We start from the raw sequence: 24001 nt of genomic DNA, 5'->3' as shown, positions 1-24001 counted from the left end.
TCGTTCCAAGTATTTGATGTTTGCCACACTTGTTATGAGTTTCTCCAGAGAGGTGCTGTCTTTTGGCAGCAAAAGATAAAGTTGACTGATACAAATGAGTCACAGTACCCCAACAGTAATTAACAGTGATGCAATACCCATGCGAAAAAGAGGACTTGAAGAATTAACTGTTGAGTTTTCTTGACGATGCAGCTGCACTTTAAGAGAGAAAGCTCAACCCATCATAGAACTCCACTGTGTACATTAGAGAAAAAAGCTTGGCAAGATACATTAAAGATTTTTGCTAAAGAGATACAAATATTTTGCAAGGTCAAAGGGCATTGAAGCAGGCTGTACTTACTTCCAAAGAAAAGTAGGCAGTATGACAAAGAAACAGTATTTTTTTATCTTCATTTTCACACTTCATCATCTAAGAAAGACTGTCTTTTTCAACCTGCTGAACTGATTTAAACCACCCCAACTCTAAGTTAACTTTTACTTAAAAGTCAGTCTATGACATCCTAATCTAAGAAGTTATCCGTGCCTATGGTTTCAGCGCAGTTCTACAGGCCAGTACTGCTATGTATAAACTGGATTTTACTATATAAAGTTCTTACACAAATCTTACGGGTCGAAAGCAAATGAATAGTTTGGTAAGAAGATGAACAATTGAAGCAACTGCTTTATAGCGCAATATGAAACTTGACACTGTTTTCTGCTGCCAGTATGATTCCCAAGTGAGATGGATAAATTGTGGTCAAGACCTGGACAGGTTAACTAGTGGTCATCAGTGCTGGTGGTACCTTTATATACAAAAAAAAATTGGATACTATTGGACAGGGCATTTGAAATTTAATACCAGACATGAAACAAGACATCTGTTGGACTCTCATTTGTTTCTCTTTGAATGGGCTTTAATTGAAAGGTCAGTGAAAAATGCAGGTTACATTCTTAGTGTTATCAATAGTTTGTAACAGCAACAACATCAGAACAGTGATGCATCTAATATTTATACACTTTCTAATTTTAGATGTCTAAGAGCAATACATTATCAGATATATATATACACACAATTTCAAGCAATTAAAAGTAAATAATAAACCCCTCCTCCCAAAACCCTGAAACAATATATTTCCTTACACTAATAATGTCTTTTTCACATATACTTGACAAAGAGTCTTTTTAAGTTACTTATCTTAAGAGTAATCTGTTAATGGAGATCCTGGACCAGCCCCATTAAAAGTTCAGTTTTAAGTTTATACAGCTTGCTAGCCACATAACCAGTGTGGCTTTACATTGTAAACAAACCCCAAATGTCTACAATGATTGGAATTAGTTTTGTGTAAAGGAGATCTATGTATCTCATGATAGAATAAATTTAAACCAATACATTAAGAAGAGAGAGAGAAAAGGAGAGAGTTAATTGACAAACAAAACAGTGTTGGGGGATCAATTATGTGATTATTTAAAAAACAAGTTAACTTAATGGTGTAAGATTCTTATTTTCTGTACAGAGAGGCTCTGGTTCATCTAGCTTTAGCTGCTCTAGAAATACATCCTTTAAAAAAAGGTTTGATTTGTGAAATTCAAAAGCAGAGCTTCCAACTTTAAAAGCTTGCCCTTTGGCAGTATGAATACAAAGTTTATCAAAAGTTTCTCAGGTGATTGTTCCATCTCATTTTGTGAGGATAGCTGTACTAGCATTTGGAAACCTCGGCATATGCATGCATGAATTAAGTGTAAAGCTTACCTTCAACAGGGAGGAATCACCCTGCCCACTGCAGGACTTAAAAAGGTACAATTTGTACCTAGAAAAGTTCAAGCGAAAACAAAACCAGGAAACTGGAGACAGACGTGAAAGGTAAGCATAGTTTATAGTAATCTTGAAACTGTGGCAATCTTGCTTACTTTTTAACAGAATTACAAATAAAAATCTATTGAACTTATTGAATAGGAACTTGTGTAAATCCAAATGGAAGACAAGGCTGAGCAGAATCCTACGGTTTAGTTAACTTGTGTCAAATGGGATGCGAAGACAGTTGCGGCTTTCTGACAGAGGTGATCGAAGATGGCTGATAAAGTTTGCAGTAGCTCATAATGTCCCATCTGGTTTATTTACTTGTTTGAACTGTCTAAAGGGCCAACTGCAGTTTAGTCATGTTCCTCTGGTGCATGTTGTGATGACGAACTAATTCATCAGACCTGGCAAATTTTTTTTGACAGCTGGGCCACCGGCAACTGAAAGGCTTTTCACCTGTTAACAAAACACCCTGTTATTAACTGGGTATACAGCTTGCCTGAGACACTGCTATTTGTTTTCTTTCTGCAGGGCTGTGAGGAGCTAGGCAGAGCCCCTGTCAGGAGGAAAGGCATCCCGGGCTGTCCTGAGAGAGTGTGGGAGTGCCCCCAATTCCTGCTCACATCAGCGCTCAGTGCTTTCCTACATCTCCCTCAGCTGAACTTTAACAACAGCCTTTTCAGATGACGTAGAACATTTTGCAGTGGTTTGCTCCTGAAGACAGGCCCCTAATGAACAGCGTGTTGCCATGTCTACGCTACTCTCAGCTCTCGAACGAACTAGTTTAAAAGTCACTCTGGCATTCGCACAAGCTTCAGTCACACCTTGGACTGTGGCGCAGACTTACTGTTAGTCACTGTGAAAATTGTCAGTGACTACGTAGAGCTTGACCTCAAGTCAAGGAGAGTTTTTCCAGCTAGTTCAATGAGTTTTGGCTGAAGTTCTTTGAAACTGGTGAGTGTAAGTGAATATGGTAGAAGCAACAGAGTTCAGCATGAAGTCTGCTGAGCTAGACTGGAAGTTTCCCACTACTGTCTAAATAAAGTAGATTCACATCTATGGGAGATGTTAAAGGCTCAAAATATTCAGTATTTTTCTAGCATTCCCATGAGCATAATATTCACTAAAAATTACCCCAAGCAAAGCACATTCAATTTTAACAACAAAAGCCATCACCTTTTTACAGTTTAATCTAGTCTCTTGATTTTCTACAATGTTTAAGTGGAATTTCAGACCGTGTTTCTGATGCCGCAGGAATGCTGATGGAATGCTTTCATTAGCTCAGAGCAGTGCCCAGTGACTCATGTTTCTTTTAGAACTGCATTTTCTTTTTTTCCCCAAAAAATAAATGCAGTATTTTAAAGTAGGTTCAGCTCTGGGGCTGGGCTCTTCAGTGCTGTCTACATACCTCGTACTCTCCAACTCAAGACACACTGGGGTGGTACGAGCTCACCCTGACATCTTCTCCTCTTCCTTGCCTCACACTTTGTGCATTTCACAAACATCCAAATTCAGGCAAAAGGGGATCTGGGATTGGCATAAATGTGTATTTCTGTTTGCAAAATCTGGCGCAATATATTTAAGGGGAGGTGGTGTTTAAAATCCACTTCACCCACTTAACATACATGCTGGCAAAAGCATCAACTATCTCACAGGAGTGCATAAAACAGTATGGGACAGAACTGATCTGGTCAGAGCTACCGTTAAAAATCACAGATTATATAAAAGTGGTCTTCTTTCATCTCAGCAGCATTAGCAAAACCATCCTGTGAACTGATGTGAGTTATCTATTACTGAACCACCACAGTAAAAGCAGCACAGTTCTGCTGTTTCACAAGCAATTCTGGTTGCCCTCTCACAACAGGGGGCAGCAATCTCTATTAGTTCCGTGCTGGGCACAAATTACTTTGTACAGCTTCACTGTACAGATATCAGAAATCACATTTCCATTGCTAATAATGTGTATAGATGTATGGAGCTTTCCTTTGATTCATTTTTTTGTGTTCTACAGCAAAGATTGCTGTCACAGCTTGTGGAGACAAAACCCCCTGAATTTGTAGCTTAACAAAGAGTTTGGCAGTTGACTTAAACTTAGGATGGAATTAGATGGAAGACACCTGGGCTTTGCTTCATCAAGATTTAACACGGAGCAAGTTAACTTGAGCTAGGTGTTTTGCTGCAAAATTTAGGGGGTACAAGAAAGAGAGAGGAATGAACCTACAGGGCGAGATGGAGATGAGAAATCCCCACCCACCACTCGTGCTCATTCCCCTCAGGATATGTGCGTTTTAGTCAAAGGAGCATGACACATCCAAAACCACTGACAGGAGCATCATCACAGCAGCACGCAGCTGGGCTGCAGAACTCTCACAGAACCTGAGCCAGTGGCAGGCAGCAAACCCACGCAAAGGTTTGTGCTATGAGGTTATCAGTGCTCAAGTGAGGCTGCTTTCACCAATGAATGCGGTGTGGGCTTGGATCACATGGAGCAAAGAAGAACTAGAACGGGCAGATGAGTTTCACTAGAAAAAAGAGAGCAAGTTCTTCACTGATTTAGCAAATCTGGGTTAAAAAAATTACCAGAGTCATGAAAGTCTTGAATTGGCAGATCAGTTAGCAATGAAATGAGATAGGGAATGTAGTTGATCCTGGCTTGCTAGCATGTGACAACCGCTTGCCATTTTGTCTCTACCAGAACGTTACCTCTTGCTGATTAAGAAAATATCTTTCTTCATGCAAATGCACACAGACCCAGGCCCTGCAACTCATCATGAGACTATGGGGAGAACCCAGGAACACAGCCATGCCCTTTACCATTTGCAGATTGCAAGTGCAAATATGGCCATTACTTGAAGCATTTATGTGGCCAGTGCCACAGAAAATGCCACTGTTCTCAGGTGAATTATTTCCTTTATTAAAATTTCTCTTTTATTTTTGAATGTCTTAAATATGTGTTTTTATGTTCCAGAAGAGAAAAAAGAATCCTTAGCAGGGAGAAAAAGATTTTCAGGCTCCTTCTCCATCTGTACAGAGACTGAATTTAAAAGGTTAACACCAGTATAGAAAACACTGTGACATCTAGTAACATGTCAAAGTGCTCAGTAAACAATTACTTGGTAAAAGTATTGCATACATAGTGGAAGGGAACAGAAAATGTCAGTTCATAGGAATAATTCTAAAACTTAAAACTAAAATATAGAGCTTGCTGCAGTTGCTCCTTAATGGTGTTTACATTTACATGTGGGCAGAGTAGACTAAAATGGCCTCCTATTTTTTACCCTGTATTTATATGAAATACTATGGTTTCTACAAAAAGGTCTTTGAATATTTGAGTAAGCTTTTACTTTAGTGTCTGTCAGTGTGAGTTTGCAAAAGGCACTCCTTTTATCTTCTGGAGAGATTACAGTACAAACAGCAACAGCAAGAGCTTTGCCGTGCTATCCTGCATTAGGCTCAACTGACACTTAGGAGGAGCATGAGTAGGCATGAATACTTTAGATTACAGACCTTCAGCTGAAGCTAGAATTAAAATTTCTATCTTGTAGGGTTTTTTCAGTAAAGGCAGTAGATCAACTTGACATTTGTGGGCTGAGACCATGATTTTCATTTCATAATATCTGACAAAATATATTTTGCCAAGCTGAAATTTCTTTAAACATGACGGAAGAAAGCGTAGTTTCCAAAATAACCTAAATCTCTTTGTGAAAAGCGACTATGACACTTGGGGAATGTAGTCACACTGAAAAATCAGCACACTTTGAAATTCCTTCTGTTGTTTTGAATATTTAACTCCTGGTTAAGAGACTTTCTAATCGTGTAATTTACAACAACATTAATTTAAACTTAAAAAAATAATGAAATATAAATGTGAAGAAAAGTTTACGCACTTGTTTTACCTGTATGAGTCCTGGTATGAGTCTTCAGATGATCAGATCTGGAGAACTTTCTCTGACAGGTTTTACACTGGAAAGGCTTCACACCTGAAGAGACAAAAAAAACCCCTATTCTTATATCTCAACACCTTTTGGAAGGGTGAATGAAATCAGCTATTTCTGAATTTTCAAAAGCCTGGATTTTTTTGTACTAGTTACTGTAACTGCTCCGCCCAGCTTCATGCCTACACATTACAGAAAGTCATTAATCAGGCTACCATCCCTTTGTCTGGGTCTGAGGCATCCAAACAGCACCATCATAAAAAAACACCCATTTACGCTGTAGGACTAAGGAGGATCTGTAAAAGTTGTTAATTCTGATCCTGTGGCTTGCCACTATTGGTATCATGTATGAGCAAATATGACATAAAAAGAATAGAGGTGCAGAAGTATATTTTTATACGCTCCCAATAGGCTTAACTTACTTTACACTTCTACGACTTTACGCACTACACAAAAGTCTTGGGGCTGCTTAATACAGATATGTTCTAGCATACAGTTGCTAAAAATGTATAATCCCAATAGAGTACTTTTACCACCAGCTTTCAGAGACACTTCCTACATCTCTCAATAACACCGTTTAAGTGGGATAGAACATCTTTAGCAAGAAAAGTAGCAGGCAGAAATCCACCACAGAACAGTGACCAATTGTCAGGCCACTCCCTGAGATACAGGAGACCCAAATGGAATTTCTTGCTGTGACTCAGTCAGGGGAGGACTCTGAAGCCCTTTCTCATGCTCCATGCAGAGTGCCCTCATGGTTCTACTCCCAGCCAGGAGGCTGGAATCATCACCATCTCCTCCTCTGTGACTTTGACAAGGGCAGCCGTCTCCCCTGTCAATCTAATCTAGACCTCCAAAACCTCCTGAAAAGCTGAAATGAGCTGTCTTGACATTTCCAGAAAATGGTGTGTGCACAGAAAACAACATGCTGAATTTGGACTGAACTCACAAGTGGTTTTGGCTGTCTCGGAACATTTCACCCAGTAAATGATTCACTGAGAAAGATACACAGGTCTAGCTAGGACCCAGACCCATTCATGACTGCTGGTGTCCTCTCCACTATATGTGAACTGCTGTACGCTTTCCAGGCTATTTTTGCAATCCAACCAGCCAGATCTTTGACGTTTCTTTCCTTGCTGCTCCTAGAATCCCTTCATTGGTAGAATTCAAGAAAGGCTCAAATCTAAGTTTAAGTGGTTTGCTGAATTAGGATCTTAAGCATTACAGCTGGTGTGACTTTTCCTTCTCTGCTTCTGCTTTCCACATGTAAGTGCACAGTAATTCCACCAGCCTTTCAGGTTATGCACATGCAGCATTCACCTATTAGCATTGCCACACAAACATTAGAATACCAACAGTAGTGTTTATCAGGTTACTCACTGGCAACTTTTTCTTGCAGAACTGTTTGGTTTTTAAAAATAGTATACTCCCTATATTGGGGATACAGTACAGAGCAGTTTCAGTAAGAAAGCTGTTTCAAAAGATGATGTGAGGATGAAAGGGTCACTTATACAACCACAGTAGTGCTGAAATGCCAATAAAAAAACCCAGCTACAGTCCTCTCCTAAAGCTAACTTCAAGAATTTGGCACTGGGTATTGTGTATGAGCACACACAATATCAGAAAAATAGAAGTTTAGAAGTACACTTTTTGGATCGCAATTCACATATAAAGATGAACTCTAATGAGCAGAGATATGTCGTCAACAAACCTGTGTGTCGTCTTTGGTGCCGTTTGAGTTGGTCTGAACGAGAAAATCTTCGTTCACAGTCCTTAAAATCACACTGATAAGGTTTTTCACCTGTAAAGGACAAACAGTTTATCAGAAAATGTGACTAAATGAGGGAATACCTCAACTAGAATCGGAAGATGAAACATGTTACACCAAAAGACTTAGACTCCTCTCCAGTCTAAAGCAGTCTAGTGGTACACCAGGACTCATCTGCTATAAAACCATACAAATGTGTTGGAATCAGTGGGGAAAGGCTGGCATAATTCTACTGCATTGACACTGATATTGAATCTGCTCATTCTGAAAAATAGCTCTCTAGGTTAAAGCTACAGAAAATTTCAGGTTGCATGAAATATTTTTATCATTTTCTGCTGGAAAAGAACAGAAATCTCTTGGTTTATATTTCTCTGAAAACCATATTAAGCTCTTTCCACCTGTTTCAGTAATATCTAATTTGTACAAGGGAACAACTTGCAGTTTGCTCTAAATTGGATTCAAAGGAAAAACTAAACAAATGATATCCATGTGGGTGGCAATTTTAACCACACTAAATGAATTAAAAGAAACTGAGCAAAATTCAACCACAGAAAAATACATATTCTTCCCCAAAACACAAATTATATTTCTTCCATAAAGCACCATTAAATAGAATTTCTCACATAGCTGCACACTTCCCACAGGCAAGCATATGAATTATTGCAAAGCCTCATGTAAATATAAACTCTTCCTCCACCTCCCATACAGTTCAGCAGAGATCCTCCGGATGGGTTTTCTCTGCAACGAAAAGTAAGACTGACTTTTTTAAAAAATGAAATCCCTACAAGCTAGTGTCTCAAATGAACACGGTTTTTAATGCAAAGGACTTCACCAACCACATAAACAGGCAAAAAGAAATGCAGCAATCGAGGAGCTTGAGGAAAGAAAGAGATGCTGCTGGCATGTAGCATACCACAGAGTTGGTGAAATTTGGCCAACACTGAAAGAAACCCAAAATCCTTAAGCTGTTACAGGAGGAGCTGTATGATTTTTCACATCTGATTCCATCTAGTCTAAGGCCCCTTTGCACAACACTGGAATCCTGCAAAAGCCTCAGATATAACTACATTTATACCTATATAAAGTCTGGTTACAGTGCTGCAGCCCTGCACAGAGGCCTCAGCACAAGAAGTAATGAAACAACTCTCACTGCAAAGCTGGGAGGATCCTGGGTTTTATCTGGAAGGTACACACGAGACCAGCTGGGACCTGCTTTGTCTACTGTGGAAAGCTGAGATGTAAAACAAAGGGCCAGCAGGAAGGACCTAAAGAAAAACATCAGCTGAAGTGGGCAGTGGGTTTAATTTCTCTAGCTGTATTTTTAAACACATATCACTTTCATAAATCTTCATTGCAAGTGTCTGCATTTCTGATTTTATTATGATGAGGAAATGTATTCTGGTTGTACTGGTATTCTAGTTTAGTTTAAAGCAGAAGCCTTCTGATCTAGATGACACAGTGTAAGCAGCGTATTAAGGAGAGCATTCCAAATTCATACCGGTGCAGCTAAGATCAAAATTTTACAAAAGCAACTAAATCTGCAAGTACAAGCTAACTTCCTGTGACAGTCACCCAAAGGAGTTTACTGATTCTCAAACCTAGGTGTGGACAATTTCCATGTCTGCTGTGCTTAATTTATTAGCATAAGGGATTAAAGTTGCCACAGGTGTTTGAAATAGTTCCGTACACTTTGACCACAAGGACTCCCTGGGGGGTGCCTGCTCTTCAGAAACCACTTACTTCCAAGGAATTCAGTCCTTTGGCAGATTTAAGGGGGTGAATGTCAGCAGAGCAGAATGCAGTGACAGGATGATTGTCTGCTAATTGCAATATAAACGCAGAAGATGGTTAAGGAGGTATTTGAATAAAACAGTATAGCAGGTCTGATGGCATGCACATGAAAGTATTTCTCTAAATACTTTGAAATATAATCTTGATTAAATTGAGGACAAATTTAACCAATGCATATATTAATGGAATCAATCCAAGATGCTTACACAGAGGTATGATGACACTGCGTAGAAAACAAAAAAGCAAACAAACAAAAAGGGGCACAATATTTGGACAGAAATCCTAATTTCCCTTTCCTTCTACATCTTCCACGTCAGCTAGTGCCAAGCAAAATGCCTGCCAAAGCCAACTGCCACATACCTGTTAACTCCTGTAAGTTTTATCAGAACAGGACAACAGAAATGTCCCAGATTAGAAAAAGTCTGCTAGTACCTCATTAAATCACTATACTGAGAGGGGTTAGAGCAGTGTCTAGTTTCCCCAGGCCTATTAAAGCCTCACCAGTAAAAGGCTAAAGTCCCTTAATGTATGAAAAATATCCCATAATGCTGTCACCTTCCTATGTGACCACATACAATTTCAAAACAAAACAGGAGATGAAGATGAAGCTTCGCCAGTCCTTCCACCTGTGACTCAGAGGCTTCCATGATTATGTACATTTCATTACTGAAAGAGGGCACACAAAAGAAAGGCTAAGCTTAGTGCATAATGAAATAGTCAAGATGAGAGAGGATAGAGGGAATAGCAGTTCTTTAATATTTAGGAAAATATTTAGAAAAAATAAAGCTCAGTAATAGCAGAACAAGTATGAATCAGCCTTTGCACGTATCGCAATAAAAGCTTCTAATAAAATAAACCTATTTGCTAAAAAATAGTTAACTTAAACTAGAGGAAGAATCCACATTTTCTCTGGAGCAAATTCATTTGCCCTGATGCATGGGAAAACAGAAGCTCCTACCGCTGTAGCAGTTGCACAAAATATTCATAATCATTGCATTTAATTAAGGACTACTGCAAGAGCAAAAGCCCGCCGCTAACAAGAAAATGTGAGGAGAGGAGGCTGATTTTGAAACCAGAGACTGCAAGTCTGAATGAGAATCTGAAGGCTTGTCTATACTCCCTTCACCAATTTAAACCCCTTTCTTGTATACCCACTTAATCGAGCACAATCCCATAATCACAACTTTACCTCACTAATATAACATTTTTCTATTCAATATAATTTGCTTTAGCAAACTTACATAAAAAGTATGGTTTTTTATTTAGGAGGGAGCCTTTATAGGTAACGTTTTCTGTCATCTTCACACCGTAGTTCAGGTGTGAGATGTCATTACTGTTTTGAAACTGATCTTGTATTTTAAATACATAAGTATTCTTATTTTATGCCATAGAAATGAAAGCCTAAAAGCAGTCCATGCTGGGTGAGGCCAAAGGTCCATCCAGCCCAGCAGTCTCCCACCATGGCTCACCAAAGATGCCTGCAGGAGAGCAGAAGATAGCCAAGATGCAGCAGTACTTTCCCTGGACACTCTCCTAGTATCCAGCAGTTCATGAGTTAGCAACTTTCTAAACCAAAGGTGGCTTTCTATTTAACACTCATTAATAGAGCTTCTCTCCATTCATTTGTCCAGTTGTTTTCTGAACCCATGTAAGCTTTCAGCTTCCACAGTACTCTGCAGAATGGTACTCCACGGCTTAAGTATGAAGGTCAGTATTTCAAAGTAATATTAATGAGAGTGCTATCCTAGAAGTTACCACACTAGACTCTTCAGAGAAGAGCCTGTGCAGTTCCCAGCTCAGGCACAATTACACCCATTTATCAATTTATCATCTCTGTATGTAGAGGACATAGCTTTGTCTTTCAAAGGTGGTGTAATGATGAACTGCACTCATGACTGTAAAGCATTTAGCAGCACGGTGGCACATGCCATAGTGAAAGGATATTTGCTTTCATCAAAGCAAAATCACTGTTAGATGATTAGTACAAAAATCATTATTAGACTGCATTACTTACATCCCCCAGAGCCTCAGAAATTCACCACCAAGACCTGAGTCCCCTACCACATAAAGGACAACCTTCCTGATTTACAGATTCTCACACTTCATTGTAGAAGCTCATACCTGCAGTTGAGCATATTTAGGCTGAAGAATATCCCTGGCAAACAGGCAGAGGATATTTTCTCTGCAAAGATGCTCAGCTTTCCATTAGGATAAATCCAGTTTTTCCAATGTGTGGCACTGAACCCAAAGGGTGTCTGGCAAGAATGCTGATGTTTCCATCATAAATGAAATTTATGGAGGTCTAGACATCAATTTGTTTCTGCAAAGAAGTCTCTGAAGTCTGACACAGGATGACAACTCACATTATTTGCTGTACTGTTGAAAAGTTATATGTATTTTTTGCATTTCCTTTCAGAGGCCTATCTACTGCAGTAAAATACACCAAGATAAGAAAAAAAGGGTTTTGGCTGTACGTGTTTCAATAAAGGCATTGTTAACAATGGATAAGCAGTCTTGGAGAGTACAAAATGTCAACATATTTTCAACTACGGCTGTCTTGAAACATTGGTAAAAACTGATTACAGAATCAAACTTTGTGTTTCAGGGCCCTGCTTGATTTTGCAATGCTGCAACTGGTGAAGAATGGAAGATCTGATGAGCCAGTCCTCTGTAAGTATCTATTATAGAAAGAAAAAAGATAATCAAGAGCCAACATTATTCTGCAAAGATACAATCTGCTGGTTTAATATCAGATATATGTAACAGCTTGTTTTCAAATCATGTGTTTGTAATTTAAAAAATTAACTTACCACTACACTAACAAAGGTGGAAGAGCTTCAAACTCATGAGTGAATCCAGAACCACCCTACAGGAGGACTAATAATCTTACAGGAGGATTAGTAAAATTTTTTGTTGGCTGTAGAAAGGTATACCAAACACACCAAATTATCCTCCACTTGAGCTGACATCTGACAGCTCTCCTGACTTTAGGCTGTCTCGTCAGGATTCCTCTCCATCAAAATACTGAAGAAGAAGAAAAGACACATCCCTTTTTTTATTAAGAATATTAGGTGTTATGTTTGCCAACTACTTTCTGTCTAATATGCTAATTCCACCAAGCCCATTTTCTGTACCTAGCAGAGAATTCTAGAATGGGGTTTTCGAGTTCATTGGGTTACAAACAGAGAGATGACCAGAGACCCTAAGAGACAGCCACATAATTATATCCCCTAACATATATAAACAAGCAGGTGGAGAAAAGAAAGAAGGTGCAAAGAAGTGTGAACTGTAGCTACTATAACTGTTAGTAACAAGACACACACATTCTTCATAGTGATGATTGATCTGCCCTTGGAGAAAACTGGTTTCCAAATCTTGCTTTTGACAATCAGCTTTGCCACACACAGGTGACACAAATCAGGGTTAGGCAGACAAAGACATGAAGTTACAAAGGAGACTGGAAATGGCTTTGCATCACAACAGTCGGTTCAACTGCCCAGGACACCTGAAGAGCATGGGACTGAAAAAGACCATTACGGTCACTAAGTCCAGACCCTCCATCACACCAAGCAGCCAAGAAAATAAGTTAACTCAAAAGTGTTTGTAGACTATCCACTCCACATGCTCCCATACAGCATAGTACACCAAGCACTCCCAAAAACTAGGACCAACAGACCACAGGAGAAGCCAAGAAATGAAGAGCATCATATTCGAGAGCAGCTGGGAATTTGGTAAGTAAAATTTCCAGACAATAGTCATAGGAAATGGCTAGTATCCATAGAACAGGCTGAGGACAAAACCCTGCCAGCCTGATAAAGGGGAGAACTCCCTTCTGATCGTAAACCTGAACACATCAGCCAGGCAAGTTACCCAAGCAATGCCCATACCAGCAATGCACTATCCCCTGCTTCCTCTCTTTAGCTGCAGCCAACCTCGAAAGCTTACATAGTGTTCTCAGTGGCAATGTTTGTATCAGCAAATACAAGCTTTGGGAATCAAGTTGGTCTCTTATGAAAAGTAACTTGCAAAGGTTTGAGAAATAAGGTTTTTTGTCAACACATCAAAATATAGTGGCAGAAAGATCTGGGCCCACCTGTACAGAAGAGATGTTTGAGGGGAAAAAACTGTTTTTCCTCTACCCTGTTCCACTATAGCGGAAACCAAAGAAGGGGCATGTATGACCGCAAAGACAATGGGAGAAGTCTCTCTAGGGATGTTAGATGGCCATAGTCCTACAGCCTACGTCTTTTGGGGCTTTTGTGACCCTACATGCCTAGATTATATGTGGTATAATTCTGAAAACCTTCTTCAGTTAAGGGAAAAAAAAAAAAAGATGTAAGCTCAAGTCCTTGTGAAGCATCCAGAAATAAAATTGCGAAAGCCAAGCAATTAAATGGCATAAAATACAGAACCAGAACAGGCAAATTATGACTGTTAAAATACAGAGTAAATCAATTTAGGAATGAAAGAAACAGTGATTATGAGAAAAATTCAGAACTCTTTAGGTGTACTCGCGAAAAATACTGCAGTTAATGGATCCCAAAAGATCTCCAAATTTTCTTGTTTCCAATTTATTTACAGAAAATAGAATAGCATTTCTGTAGACCTTCATCTCCAAAAACTAAATTCCCATTACAATCTAAATTATCTTGAACATGTAATCCAAGCAACACTGAAGAAGTCTATCTGAATATTTTGTGACTTGCCCATTCAGAAATTAAAAATGCTTTGTAATGTTCATTTCTCACCTATAAGTATTTTACACAATTAACTAATGTCACTACATGGTTTCCAGAAGGAAAAGTTTGCAACTCTTTTTTATGAAATATTAGACAATCTACTAGATCACAGCGGTATGGATTGCCTTCCTGTTATCTGTTTCATCCCTTCGACCTTCTGTCATATTAATGGCTAACTGAACATCCATATTTACAGATTTTATCCACAGATTTCTAGATTAGCACAGAAAGAACTGTCTAAATAAAAATGCGATAGGCAATCAAAAAAATGCATAAGGAGCATATCTAAAGGCATATAATAATTTTATATTTCCAACAGTATAAATCTCCGAATAGGGGAAATAATTCTGTTTACTTTTTGGCAAGGTGCAGCAGGGCATTTGATTTCCACATTTTCAGATGTAGCTTATATTGCCTGAACTCAGAGGGAATCCAGATCTTAGTCTACAAATGACTGACTTCAGGCTCAGTTTTTCATGGAAAGATCCCATAGCAATGAAGCTCATTTGCCAATCCCTGACTCCACCCCCAACCAGAAAGGGCTTACACAGGAGGACAAGAGGATGCTAGATGTCTAAGTTCCTCTTGCAGAGGAAACTTCTTAATAGTTAACAGATTCTCACTGCCCCTGATCTGGCAGATCATTTCATGCTGTTTTACGCTATTTTAAAATCACCCTACCCACCTTGCTGTCCAGTGCTGTAATGTGATTTATACCAATCCATGCTGACACTTACCAGTGTGCTTTCTGCTGTGCATCTGTAAATGGGACAACTTAAAGTATCGCTTGTTACAGCCAGGGTATGCACACATGAAGGGACGTTTTTCGTTTGTCTCACTTGCTGATCGGACAATAGTTGGAGCTACACCTGGCACCCGTCGGACATCCTACAATGACAGAGACTTGCTAATGCAACGTGTATGTTCTCAAGCTTTTACTTAACATATTCAAAGACAAACAGAGGCACTTCTCCACGAGAAAGAGATAAAGATCTTATACTGCAAACAGGCAATTTTATTTTATTCTAAATTTACTTTATTTTAGTATATTCTACATTTATTTTATTCTACATTAAAATACATTCTAAATTTTATTTGATTCTACGTTAAATTCTACATTCTACATTTTATTCTACATTAGCCATACAACGAAGTATAACCTTAGTATACCTTAACCTGTTCTTTGGAGAGTATTAAAATTATTTGAAGGTGAAATACAGTGAAATCTACTTATTAAATTCTCTCACCAATATTTATATGCAAGATTAAATGGGCCACATTCTGACCTCATGTATAGTCACACAATCCTGGAAGAACACTCATTGGCATATTAAATAGTTTTAGGCTTATACCAGTGTAAGAGATAAGAGCACGAGCCAGAGTAGCATTCTCCTCTTTATTTTAAATACTTATATGAAGTTAAAGGACAGGGAAATTAATGTATTGGGTTAATACAAATTGGTAAAAAACAAAACAAGAAAGACTGTCTAGGTGGAGCTGGTGAATAGTTCAGCCTTAATGCATTTTGGCCACTGTCGCAATGTTCCACCAAAGATGATCTTCTACTTCTGTGATAATTAACTTCCTTAAACAACGTCAACTGCTTACTTTTATTCACTCAACAAAAGCTGGCTCACGAGCCTATTTCTGAGACCTTGCCACTGAATAATGACTTGTTAAACTATACAGAAAAGGAAAAGGAGAAAAGATGCTATCTAAAAACATTGATGTGCGTTGACAACACAGAGCAACACAAAAGAGACAGATATTATGTAATGACTTTGCCATCAGTTTTAAGAAGGTATATGTTTCACAGTGGCATTTATTGATGATATGACCGTTTCAGAAAGGGAGGAAATGAACTCCCATGAACGGTAAGTTCCTTCCAAATATTCACTAATTCCTTAGTCATTAGGAAACAATCACTTATTATATTTTGTTTTAAGGAAATATGTTTGAATTAGTAAAGTTTAGAAATCCATAAAAGCAAAATGTCATCTAACACTTTCTTATATATAGTTGTCAGACATAGTCCATTGTAACCACAGAAGCTTCACACGGCCAAAGCGATTGGAGCTACAAGTTGGAAACTGGATCATATATTTTGGACCATCCTGAGAAGCTGGTAAGGAATATTGCCTCACAGATATACTTCAGAAGAAGAAATAAACAATTTTAAATGACTGTGTCAGAAAGAAATCTTACATTATACTTCAGTGGCTTCAGTGAAGTTAGGACACTCATGCAAAGCATTTCTTGATAACAGAGGGAAACCACAAACCAAGGATGGATTTATAAATACCAGTGAAGTAGTAAATGAACATTATGAACAGGCAGCAGTTTTACTTCCCTACGAAGAATGCCCTACTATACTCACTTGTATGCCTCTAAAAACTCCATGGGTGTGTATTCTGTATTGGGCCCCACAGCTGTATAACATGGGAGTGCTGTGGTTCTCATTTTCATATCCTGCTGTATGGCTGCAAATAAAGAGGGGAATAATGGAAAAATTAAACATTTTTCAGTACTCGGCTCCATGTGAGAGGTTTCATTGCTTAAGTTGGTGATAACATGCAGAGTTCGCTTTTATAGCCAGGATATCCAAGTTCAAATGAAATTCACCAAAGGAAGCCTGCTCTGCCTTCGTATGGATCTGCTCCCGCTGGCACAATACACTGACTCCATACATACATCTATTAGTATCCATTAAGACAGTCCAGTAAAAAAAATTGTCATGATTTGAACTCTGATGTATTTCCACAAAGATTTTAGGTAAGAGGAAAAAATCCACATAGCAGCATAACTGTGTCGTGCACATGTACACATTATTTATCAGTTAAATGTGGGGCTGACTATTGCTAATATCTTTTGGAATGAGCAAAATGCCTCAAGTTTCACATTAAGTGCAGTGGATTTTTGTCAGCACCTCATGACTCAGATATTACCAGATACTACCAAGAAAGTGATGACATTTATAAGAATAGCAGTCATGTACTCATAAACAGAGATTACAAATCAGTGTCCGAACTATTTATCCCACATATCAGCTTGCAGGATACGCTACAAATTAACCCTTTATAAAAATAAAATAAAAAAACAAAACCAGCCTATCCCTACTAGGTATACATTTTCAAGATTCCTCATGCAGCAGCATCACAGCAACTTTAAAAATCTGTAACCCTTGTTGTGTTTTGGGGGTGTCACAATCAGATGTTTTATCTAACTATATTCTTCAAAATCCTACGTTCTCCTACGTCTAGGATGTTAGGCACATTGCTGCATTTCCTGTTTGCAACGTTCTTAATGTCAAAATTTTGTAAACATATTTTAGGTTTTATTTTTAAATTAGTATGTTACATTAGTGTGTACATTGCCATATGTATTAATATACATTGGCAACAGTAAGCGTTCATGTTTTACACCACACTAGAAATTAGAAAGCCCAGAACAAAGCCCAAGGGCACACAGCTAGGGACAAAGATGGATACATAAGATGTTATCCCAGTCTTTGCCAAATGCTTGCAATAGCAATTTGAAGGGGTCCCTCAGGCCCAGACTCTCATTTCACTGGTCCTTCCTTTCTCTTCGCTCAAAGTTCATGTGCAGAGTAGAATTACAAGGAAGTTTTAAACCTCTTAAGTGATTTGCAGAACAGCCAGTGGAACTGGAATGCAGGAGATGTCTAAACGGTTTGTGAACCTCACTAAACAGGAGGGAAGCAGCATTTGTGCACAGCTCTTAATGCAGCATGTAGGTTGCATTCCTCATTATTCGTCCCCGTAGTGGCTCGCAGGCTGCCGTCTGGCAGATGTGTTCCTTCAGATCGATTCCTTTGCTGCTTAAAATACCAGTTTCAAATCCTGGCTCCACCTGGCTATTCAAATCAAAGGCTACACTTTTTAGGAAGGTATGCTCTGTTTATTTCAATTTTAAGTGGCAAACGAGTGATCATAATGAAATAAGTTACAGGGTGGCAGCAAGAAAGTATCTCTGATCTGTAGTAATATCTGTAATAATAGATAAAGGAAGATACCATTATCTGATTTAAATGGATTAAACTCTTCTCTAGATATGTACCATGTCCAACTAAATAGGGTCTCCTCTCTGATCAGGGCCCAGATGTGGCCTTTCGTTCGCTAATACAAGTAACAAATTACCATTTGCTATTACCATTTGCTCAATTCAGGTTCCCCACCAGCATGAAATGTTCCTCTCTAAAGGCAGCAAGTCCATAGATGTTAAAAAAAAAGAAAGGTTGAAAAGCACCCAACCCATGGTGACACCCATGGTGATCACAAATTAAGCAGTGCATTTTAAAACAGAAATGAAATGAGAACTACCATTTACAAGGAGGAACTGCTGCAGTAGAAGCTATTGCTGATCTGTAATGTAGCAGCAAATCAAGGGTAAATATCAACTTCAGCATTAGTCACCCTGAGTAACCGTGTAGCCTCTCATTCACGTCTGTACTAGCAACCTTACACATTACAATAACAAGAGACACAAAGTTAGATAAGAAGAATTCCCAGGACAGAAACTTTAGAAGGAGGAACAAGAATATGCAGTAAAAGCTTATACCATAAAACACAGCCTAACTTTCCCTCCAAATTCACATGGTTTTCATCTTTCAGTGATAACCGTTTTTGTAAAGACCAGTCAGTTATTAAATAATTCCTCCCAGGAATAAGCAGCAGAACAGAGACCCTGTCTGTGCCCTAAGGAATGGCTCTATGAACAGGAGGTATCCTCCAGATGATCTCCATCTCAATTTTTATTGGACAGTTGGGAAGCCTTCCTCAACATTCAGCCTTTTTCGTATTTCCTCCCATTATTTCTAGTCACACGTCACCAAAACTGTACATACAACTGCAAAGCCTTGAAGATTAAAACTTGTTTTCTGAGGCTCTTGACCCGTAATACACTAAGTAATGAACAGCCATCTACTTAACCAGCTCCCTAGGAGAGACACTTTAATAATCAGGAACCCTAGTTCCCATTTTACACTGGGCACGTTTCTGTCAACATTGGCTGCTACTCAGCATGGTCATACGGATGATGACAGCAAAATGTATCACATGAGATTTCTTGGTTAAAATACTGTTTATTCACTATGAAGCGCTATGGAATAATCTGACCTTCAGGGAGATATTTTATTAACAGGTGAATGTTCATTCCAGTCTGTGGAGAAACTGGAACACTGAAGGAGGAGTTTTCACAAACCGCCCCTACCCCACTGCTCTCTTGAACTTCAACCTTCACTCTGCATCGATAGTAACCTCACTGTGAAATACAATTTTTTTTCTGCCAGCCTCTTTACTCAATGCATTCATGATGTATGCCACAAAATGTATACCACAGTTTGCACAGTTGGCTTGTTTCATACTGCTGCAATTTATATACTAAAATATAAGCACTGATAGAAGAACCAATATAAATCTCCTAAATACATTACTGAAACTCAAGCACCTGCTTTATTGCATACAAGAGATAATGATCAGATGCAATGCCAGGTACATGAGCAATACCAGTAACTGATGAATTTATACCTGCAGTACATTAACTAAACAGAAATTTGGAGAGGGTAGGAGATTCCTTAACTTTCACCTTTTCTAGTCAGGCACTCTATGTTTAACTAGGCGAAGAGACAACGCCTTATACACTTAGGCCACCAAATCTCTAAGTATAATAATGAAAAATTATCCTGATAGACTCTCAGGACTAGGTAACAGCCTAGATCTCCACCAAAGCACTGCAATGTGTACACTGTACACCCCAGATCCACTAACAACACATGCATTATAACTTAAAAAGAAGACGCATTAGAGATTATACTGCACTGTTCAGACGAACAGTGATCATCCAGGGTAGGTAAACACTGATACTTTGGGAGAGACAGGCTTCTGGGACCAGGACCAACATGTTCTCTCCCAGCAGGATGGGCTGCTCAGGCAACACCAGAGCAGCCTGGAGAACTGCCAACGGAGCCGCTCGCTGCCCTGCTGCAAGTGCACTCAGAGCACGGCTGAGAGCAGGGCCAAAGCTCCCACGCTGTGTCTTCCCCTGCTCCAAGGGCTGAGCAGCCCCCAGCAGAAATTCAGCTAAAGCCAGGGGGATAATCAGCGGGCGAACAGTTGACTTAACCAAAGAAGAAAAGAAAAAAAAAATTCCCAGTAAGGCCCAGAATTATAGTTAGGAGAGACGCTAGACCAATCCCTTCACAAGTCCTAAAAGGAGTCAGAACTAAGCAAGGCCAGATGCAGCCAAACCGGCCTGCCAGGATCCAACAGAAATTTTTGTTCGAGCAAGGACTGAAGGATTTGGCCTCACAGTCTCGTCCTGCCTTTACTTGTAAATACACAACTCCCTTTAACTTCAGTGGGAACTGCACAAAGGCAGAACTGGACTATAAATATTTAGAATTCGAGTTAGTTGGTGAAAAAAACGACTCGGTGTATTTCGTTCTCTGGTTCTAGGCAGCCAGAAACAGACCTGGAAACATAGCCATAAAACGTAACTCTAGATAACTGGGAAACAAAGACTGATACTTATGCAACATAAAACGCTAAGCAAGCGCTATGTGTTGTAGAGTATTTCGAAGTGCTTGCATTTACCATTAGCCCAGCAAATCCTTAACACTCGGAGAGTAGCTCTTTTAAAATGATTAATCTCAAAGTTGTACAGATTGTACGAAGATTAATAAAAATGAAGGTTTTACAGATGAGAATGTGTGACGAAAAACAGAGCAGCTTTAGAGAGTTGTATCAATCTAAGTGGTTATAAAAAAACTCATAAAAGATGACACTCTAATCTGAATATTTTAAAAAATAATCAAGCTGCAATTTCTCTCTCACACCATTTTTACTTTGCTAAACTGAAATTGTCTGTCTAATGTATAAAGCAGTTACAACCTAATCTGAAGAGTCGAGCTTTTTATTATTATTTCATAAACCAAAAAAGGGAAGCTTTAGGGCGTACTGAGGAGAGTTAGAAAATTTCAGATGAAACGTGAATACACATTGATTCATGAGATTCAGACTTGGAAGAATAAAAAAAGCCAGAAAGCAAGATTACATAAAACAGGCACCACATTAAGCATCAATTTAATTGTGTTTCAATGCAGGAACAGGAATTTTAGGGTTTAGAAACAGAGCCAAAAATGAGGCAAAGTGAGGGTGTGGGCTAGTCCCGTTGATAACAGAACATAAAGGAAGAGAAGTAGAGTTAATTCCCTCTGCTAAAATATTTACCATCCTAGCACCCTGGGAAAAATATGTATGGAGACAGCAAAAAGATTCTGGTTAGTTATATAGAAGATCATGCTTCTGCCTGTTTTTTGTCTAATACTATTACGGAGGGTGGAGTATAAAGCTGCATTTTTATCTGCACTTTCCAAGGCAAAGCAACACTAAAAAATGTGATTTCACAGATTACAGCCCTTCTGCCATCTTCAATGAGAAAACCAGCTGGTTGATGAAAGGAAGGCACTGGATTTTCAGGGGACCCTAGTCTCTCTGACTTCAATAGTCCGTGTTTGGTTTGGGTTTTTTTGCCATTGACCTGAGTGGAATCAGGATTTCACCCAACACTTCCCTTCAAAATGAGACCCTCGGCCATCAGTGGGAAAGGGGAAATTCAGTATTAAACACAATAGGTCATTGTTCATTTCCAATTCACCTTCATTGCAGAACTGAACCCAAGTAGGAAGTTTTGCACCTCCAAATTTTACTAATAATACCACCAAAGCTAAACAGAAAAACCTTTACAATTCACTCCTAGACAAAATGTTTTCACTGTTTTGTTTTAGATGCAGTTTTAATAGTGTTCTACAGAGATCATACCTAATTTTCCTTCCGGTGAGCCTGAGCAAACAGCAATAAATACAAATTTCCATGGAACATGCTGACTATTTAACACCCAGGCAAAACCAAAAAGGGAAAAAAACAAATTTTGTCTAGTTACATACTCCATTTCAGATGACTGTTGGAAATATGGATCAAAACTTTTTACTCGAGCAGCTGAAGAGACAACTATGCAATATTTCTGTTAAGTCTTGCTGTTGGGTATGTGGCTACACTTCTTGTCTACCATGCCATATCATTTCCTGCTTGGTGTAAGTTATTTCCATGTCACTTTTATATAGAACCCATCAAAATATCAAGGAGGGTTTTATAGTCATGAGGTCTACCTCTACAACACCATGAAGGGAAACAGTATTTTCCACATTGAACAAATAAGAAAGCAACGCAAAAATATTAAGGACAGAAACTGATGGGAAAGGTGTCCACTAATGTGGGACATCCATTTTGAGATGTCTGGGACCTCAGTTCTCAGGGTAATAAGCAAAGGACCCACTGACTTTCCTGCAACAGTATAAACCTGATCTCAGCTGCTCCAAACAGAATACCACAAAATGGGGAACAAACCATCAGCAAACAGTCTGAAGACATAAAATCCAGTCCCACAGTGATGTTCACTGCCTTAACCATGAAGCTTTCCTTTCAGATCCTTGAAGCTGCCAGTTTGTATGACAGTTCTCGCAGACAACAAGACAGCCCTCCCTCTTGTCTACCCAAAGTTCAGAAGGTGACAGAGAAGTCCCTGGACAAACAGGCAACACATAATCAACGCACTAGCTCACAAGGCACTGTTCTTCCCTCACAGGAGTTATAAACACAACTTGAGCTCAATCTTTGACATTCAGAACCTAAGTGAAAATCTACAACACAGATTCAAGTCACTTGGACTATATGGTAGCAGTAGTGGGTTGTCTTCTTTTCCAGGGCCAACTCCTTGCAGAGAGAAGCTCAGTTTGGGCCATCAGACCTCCTTTTGGTTTGCCAGCAAGCAGAAACATCTAGAATTCACGGCTGCAGCCTTTTCTATCTGCTTCCCCATCTACACCTCCGGGACGGACCTTCTCCTGCCAGTCTACCACATTGTTGCACTCTGCCAGAAGACAACATCTCTGTTCACCTTATGTGTCTCTCTCCACCACTTAGCAATGGCTGGCCAGGCACTCTATTCCATACCTTTCACTGCCCACTTCTGCTTGTCACTCAGGCCATGTCTTCTGCAGTTCCCTAATGCTTACACCTACTGAAAGCACTCAAAGACTAAAACCCACCGAGATGAAGAAAATTCTTGCCCTCCGTTCCAATATCTGACATTAAAATATCCAGGGAGGAAAAAAACACTCAGGAAAAAAAGTCTTCTAAGGCCTTAAAGCCATAGGCTGAAGCAGGCTCTCAGCCGATAAAATCATCTGATAGTTTAGACGCCAGGCTCTTGCTTCTGATCACACACAAACAGGACTGTTCAGAAGCTTGCAACTCAATGGGAATGATTTTCACAGTCACTGAAAAGGACACAGCTTTGGCCACCTGACAGTACTCCTTGCCAAATTTCAAACTTTCAATCTGCAGCGAGGAGATTCTGGAGCTGATCCGTCAAATATTGGCAAGAACGTAAACAGCAAAAACCAGAATCCTCTCAGATAAACCGCTAGATAACTTAAGCATAGAAGCTGTTAACTAACTCTACCCAAAATGCATGGCAAGAGCTTCATTTCAGTATACTAAACTTACGCTAAATGCGAACCCAGAAAGCAAGCTACTGAGCTGGTCTACTGTCAAGTATAAAGTGTATGACCATAAGTTTTATATAATTGCAGAGTTCTCTAACTATTTGCAGAACTTACTGGTAATGTTTTCTTCCTTCTTATAACGTGCAAAAGTCTTATCGAAGCCAGGAAGAAGTGCTGGGCAGAACTCAAGGCAGGGAGCTAAACAAGGACTGTCATCGTTGGACAGAATCTAGAAGCTCCATATTTCAACAGAAAGATTGATTCCAAAATTCTTAAATTACAACTGCAAGATTGAGAAAAGCATCTGAAATACTAAACGCCTGGGAATCACTTATGAACAGTTCATATATTTTAAAGATGTAAATCTTGGGAAGAATACCTTATGTTCATGGCAACTGAGATTGGAGG

The 24001-nt window shown here is 39.2% G+C and overlaps 1 protein-coding gene across 7 annotated transcripts in view; it reads right to left on the bottom strand.

Annotated features, from left to right (window-relative positions):
• Positions 1 to 756: 756 nt before the first annotated feature.
• WT1 (WT1 transcription factor) overlaps positions 757 to 24001 on the bottom strand; it is a 37024-nt gene continuing 13779 nt past the window's right edge. For 2 of the 7 annotated variants that reach the window (XM_052811395.1, XM_052811402.1), the window contains 5 exons: positions 16388 to 16490; positions 14748 to 14898; positions 7424 to 7513; positions 5665 to 5757; positions 872 to 2233 (listed from right to left, as the gene is read on the bottom strand). In XM_052811395.1, coding sequence (XP_052667355.1) covers positions 2112 to 2233; positions 5665 to 5757; positions 7424 to 7513; positions 14748 to 14898; positions 16388 to 16490 — 559 coding nt within the window. In that variant the 3' untranslated portion in view covers positions 872 to 2111. Of the gene's footprint in view, positions 783 to 871; positions 2234 to 5664; positions 5758 to 7423; positions 7514 to 14747; positions 14899 to 16387; positions 16491 to 24001 lie in introns of those variants that run through there. The other 5 variants (XM_052811397.1, XM_052811398.1, XM_052811396.1 and 2 more) reach the window with 5 other exon arrangements.

Source organism: Harpia harpyja, chromosome 16 (assembly GCF_026419915.1).
Source record: "Harpia harpyja isolate bHarHar1 chromosome 16, bHarHar1 primary haplotype, whole genome shotgun sequence".
Taxonomy (NCBI): domain Eukaryota; kingdom Metazoa; phylum Chordata; class Aves; order Accipitriformes; family Accipitridae; genus Harpia; species Harpia harpyja.
Note: the sequence above shows the minus strand (reverse complement) of the source record. Positions and strands in the feature narration are given on the sequence as shown.